The following is a 5,111-nucleotide window of genomic DNA, read 5'->3' as shown; positions in this document are numbered from 1 at the left end:
ATAGCCAAAGCTATACGACGATTTATATCATATGCGTGATTGTTTATGACAGGACACGAGTTTACATATTTCAGTATGCATTGTTCATAAAGAATTGCAATTTTAAAACCCAATTCACGGATACTTGCTTCTTGAAACTTTATGGGAGATTTACACTCTTTGCACACTACAAATTCAGAAATTGCTGCAAAAACAGTTACAAAATTGATCACACGATAACCAAAAGTTGCGTCCACATTAGTATGATATTCATGTTCACTAAGTTTCAGTTTCTTTGCCGATGTACTGACACTCTCACTTTCTGTTTCTAACATGTATCGATTCAGCGGCTTCCTTCCGCTGCTTCTCGGTTTCGAGGCACGACTAATTCCTCCTCTTGTCCCTTTTTTCTCCATTACTTTTGTCTTCCCCATGATGAACAATGAATAAACGTTCGAAAGAAACTTGTGAAAGACAAAACCAAGCAACACGTGAATGATGTTTACACGACTAATTCGTTATGAACTATATAAAACATAGAAGTATATGTCATATTATAATGAAAAAAGTAACTAGCGACATATACTTCACTATTTGGAACTAAAAGAGGCCATAATTAGGTCGGTAAATTGACAAGTAGTAGGATGAGACAGATAGTCTGTCTGTGCGCGCTCGGCAGCCCGAAAAATGCGCCAAGAGCGCTTGCTCCAAACCGGTTTATAACACTAGAAAAAGGTTTCGGTCACCTTTCTAATGGATGAATTTCGATTCTATACACTTGAAAGAGTACTTTAAGCCAAAAAAAAAATTTTCGATTTTTTGAAAGTACAAAGGTGGTATCCTGCCTTAACCATTAAAATTCAATATAATGGACAGCTGATAAAATTATCTAAGGAAGCAAAGTTCCTTGGTATCATTTTTGATTTTGCCTTATCATGGAAAAGTCAAGTTACATGCATGCTGGAAAAGTGTAGACCTAAGGTCAATATTCTTAAGGCTATCTCAGGAATTAGATGGGGTTCACACCCATCTCTTATTCTCAATGTATATCGCGGACTAATTCGGTCTGTCTTGGATTATGGCGGGACACCTCTTCTTGGTCTCTTATCCTCAATGTCTCTCAAGTTAGACAGGATACAATATGCGTCTCTGAGAAGTGTTCTTGGATTTATGCGCACCACTCCAACAAATGTTATTCTCGATCAATGTGGTGAATAGCCACTTATTGTAAGACGGTTATTTTATATCACTAAAATCTCTTTAAGAAATTTGATAGATCCCAATACTAACTTTACTCAACTCCAGTTAAAATCATCCCTAACTGCTCCCACTCCTGCTGACGTGTTTTCTTCTGAATCTTTTGAGCGCTGCGATCTTAACACTCAAATTAAAATAAGATCAAAGACTGTAGTGTACCCGTATAAAGACTTAATTCCTGAAATGGAAGCAAAAAGGCTTGTGGGTCACCTATCTTTTCCCTTATTCACCAAGTTTCATTCATTCAAAATAGATACTACATCTTTTAAAATAATAGGCAAATACAGCAAAAAAGTTGGAAATTTTTACTATTCTGGATTCAAAAAAATATCGATTAAAGGTATTAATAAGGTTTTTGACTCAGTAATTAAAAAACAAAATTTTAATTGCATTCTGTATACAGATGGCTCTATAGCTCCAAATGGACGATCTGGATATGGTATCTTTTCTCTGGATCCAGAAATTAATATATCACATGCATGCATAAAATCTTCAGTTATATTCAATGTAGAAGCTCAGGCAATAATAGATGCTTTAGAAATTGTATCTAAAATGGGTAAAAATAATGTCGCAATCTGTACAGACTCGATGAGTGCTCTCTCTTCCTTGAATAATCTGTTCTGCCAAAGAAAACCTAATATTTTAATACTTAAAATAGCTCAAAAACTGATTGATCTTGAACTTTCTGGCATTGTTGTTACGTTAATTTGGACCCCATAGGGGTATTCAAGGAAATGAAATGGCTGACAAATTGGCTAAGGAGGCCACAAACAGTAGTCGGCAGTCTGGAGGAAACCGTATCTACATTGAAGATTCAATTTCAAATATCCGACCGGAGTTCACGAGCTTAGCTCATAAGATCCTGGAAGAGCAGTTTAAGCAAAAAGGGCTTAGATATCGTGCCAAAATATCACATCTTTCCTCCCGACCCTGGTTTTGGCAGTACAAATTTATCAAGAGGGATGTAATATCGCTAATAGCCAGGCTTAGATCATATCATATCAGATCAAACACGCACCTTATGGATAAGGACATTATCACCGAAGAAACTTGTGAATGTGGAGCGAGAGAGAAAAATATATAACACATATTATTCAAATGCTCTTTATATTCAGAAGAATCTGGAAGATTAATCACTGAATTATTTAAGGCTGGATACACAACACATAATGACATACACGAATTATCTTTCGATCTAAGTAACATCAAATTGTTCTCAATCATATCAAATTTCTTAACAAGAGTTGGATGTACAATATAAGAACACACCTTACATGAATACACATATACGATGAAAGCTTTTACTCGGAGCAATGGCGTAGAATCACTTAAAGCAAAGTGCTTTCAGCCAAATATTGAAACTGAAACTGAAACTTCATACCTAGCACCTTTAACAATTAATTTCTCGGTTTGTAGAGCCGAACGACGATTTTAACTTTCAGATTCGGCTTCTACACATCGAAATACATAAGATAGGTGAGTTTCAGAGAAATCGAAGGTGAGGCCCGTTTTCTAAATAATTACCATAATTTATTTATAACGATTTTTTTTGTAAAAACAAATAATGCTATAAAAATTAATGTAATGATAAATATGCTGGTTTTAGTATCAGTTCTGTCAGTATTGTTAGCACTATTTCGGAACGCAGCCATAGAAGTCTATGGACAGTTCAGCTAAAAAGAACAGACCTACTATCATAATTATCATTGTTATCACGTATGAAACGCAGAACGATCCGCCGCTCGAGATCCTTGCTCGCATTGTCATGACGGATGCGAGTAAGGATGTCTTTATCCAAAAAGTACGGCAACAAGGCTAACGTCGACTACAAGGCGCGACTCGAGTACAAATTGTACCTGGTGTGTATGTGTGTATATAAGGATTGAGGTTAAGGTGATCATACCTTTAATTATCAATTGTAATCGTTGTGAGGTGCGATTCTGTAACTGTCGTTAATGATAATATCACTAATCACTACTGTATGTCGTTGTACGTCTTTTTTAACATATACTATATCTGCGCAATTTTAACAATTTGTTAATACAGTTACAGAATCACACTACTGATCATCGTTAATTAGCTGAAGCAAACTTTAAACCACGCTACGTCAGTCTGTGCTTTAGTGATTTGAATTGCATCTTCATCGGTAATTTTTGACAAATGTAATGATATAAGATGATAATTTTTGACACAGTAATGATTAATTTGTTTTCCTACAGGCCAGAGAGAATCCGGAGCCAGTGTTCGACGTCTCGGAATGCGCCTTGAAACATGTGCCATCGGGAATCTATTCACTTTGCAAAGTGTTCAGGAAGAAGGTCTTGTTAATGTACAATAATAAGTTGAGCTCGCTCTCAGGCGGAGGTGCCTTAAGTGACTTGTTGTTGCTGACTGTATTAGACATTCATGGAAACGAGTTCACCACTCTACCTTCAGGCATAATGTATCTCTCTTCTCTCAAGGTATATTTATTAGAGATTAAGAGATTAGAGATTAAAGGTATTATTTATTAGAGATTAAAAGAGTAAAAGAAGAGTAAATCAACAGTAAGAACCTATGCAACGATATGTGTTAATATGATAATAAAAAGGAAAAACTTAAAATATCCAGTAATTTGTAATGAATATCCAAATTATACCAAAATATATCGGATATTTTAAACTTCTCAGTTATTATACAGAATAGAATCGAGTTTACCGATTCTAATACTACTCTCAAATATGCTGAAGAGTAAAAGTTTTTCAATATCTTTGACACACAATTAAAAGTTGCCCATTGTTATTAAAAAATTATTAAAAATCCTTTGAAGATATACTATTAAAGACTCTAATTTTAATTATACATGTTAAAATCAAGATTATTCTAGAAGATGAAAATAACAGTAGTAATTCTAAATAATTATAACTGCAGCTATTTCTTTGTTGTTACTGTCTCTAGACATTGAGTATATCGTTATCATAATATTCAAGAAAGTATCAATTTAATTAAATAAACTATTGCATCAGTGTCCTTTTTGGTGCATCCTTCCTTTGATGCAAAAGTGCTTTAATGCACAAAGTGGTTAATTACTTCTTATATTATATCTAAACCTTTTTCGATAAGCATGTCAACATTAATATGTAAAGTTGGAAAGTTCTTTAATTGTTTAAAGTCATAAGTATTGCAACTATTAATTTGTATTATTGTTGGTATATTATAAAAGAAAAAGATATTTATCAAATGGGCTACATTACAATTTGCATTTATAATTTTCATATTATTTTATTATCATTTTTCTTGTAAATTTTTTACAAAATTTTTATTTTATTTTAGGTTATATAATCTGATGCAATAATTTTTTTCCTTTTTATGAAGAACATTTCTATCTACTTCTATTATGGGGTGGTCGAGGTGTTCTACAGTTTCTTTATAACGATATTCTTTTCCGATAGTATGCATATATAATTGTAAAATAAAATCAAACGCATATGTTTCTTTTATTGAAACATGCATTCCGTCTATACGTATACTATCGCAAAGACTGCCATTTTTTAAAATAGATATTTCAATGATCTTATGCGTTCATACGTAATTGGAGTAGGCTTTTAATAATTCAGCTTTTCTTCTTGCTTTGTGTGTCACCCAAACCGTCCCGATTTTCATATTTATTAAGTAATACAACAAGATCTGGTGCATTTCGAAATTAATTTGGAGAGATGTCCATCTTCTTATTAATATTTTTGTCATATCACTTTCTTATATAACTTCTAATTTCGCGCTTGTAACCAAATAATTAGTCAAAAATTCTTTTATATGTCCTTCTGTGTGTGTGTGTGTAATAGTGTGTGTGTGTGTGTGTGTGTGTGTGTGTGTGTGTGTGTGTGTGTGTGTGTGTG

At 33.5% G+C, this 5,111-nt stretch overlaps 2 protein-coding genes across 8 annotated transcripts in view; one reads left to right on the top strand and one right to left on the bottom strand.

The window, feature by feature from the left end:
* LOC116852449 (uncharacterized protein C1orf112 homolog) overlaps positions 1–5,111 on the bottom strand; it is a 202,655-nt gene that overhangs the window by 158,669 nt on the left and 38,875 nt on the right. The gene's annotated exons all lie outside the window — the stretch shown is intronic.
* LOC116852451 (E3 ubiquitin-protein ligase LRSAM1-like) overlaps positions 2,917–5,111 on the top strand; it is an 18,983-nt gene continuing 16,788 nt past the window's right edge. For 3 of the 5 annotated variants that reach the window (XM_032832865.1, XM_032832864.1, XM_032832863.1), the window contains exons 1-2: positions 2,917–3,095; positions 3,456–3,698. In XM_032832865.1, the coding sequence (XP_032688756.1) occupies positions 3,009–3,095; positions 3,456–3,698 (330 nt within the window). In that variant the 5' untranslated portion in view covers positions 2,917–3,008. Of the gene's footprint in view, positions 3,130–3,282; positions 3,383–3,455; positions 3,699–5,111 lie in introns of all 5 variants that reach the window. The other 2 variants (XM_032832866.1, XM_032832867.1) reach the window with 2 other exon arrangements.

Source organism: Odontomachus brunneus, unplaced genomic scaffold (assembly GCF_010583005.1).
Source record: "Odontomachus brunneus isolate Ranch 3 - 2012 unplaced genomic scaffold, Obru_v1 Obru_scaffold_225, whole genome shotgun sequence".
NCBI classification, from domain to species: Eukaryota; Metazoa; Arthropoda; class Insecta; order Hymenoptera; family Formicidae; genus Odontomachus; species Odontomachus brunneus.
The sequence above is the reverse complement of the archived record's forward strand: the minus strand, read 5'-3'. Positions and strand labels throughout refer to the sequence as shown.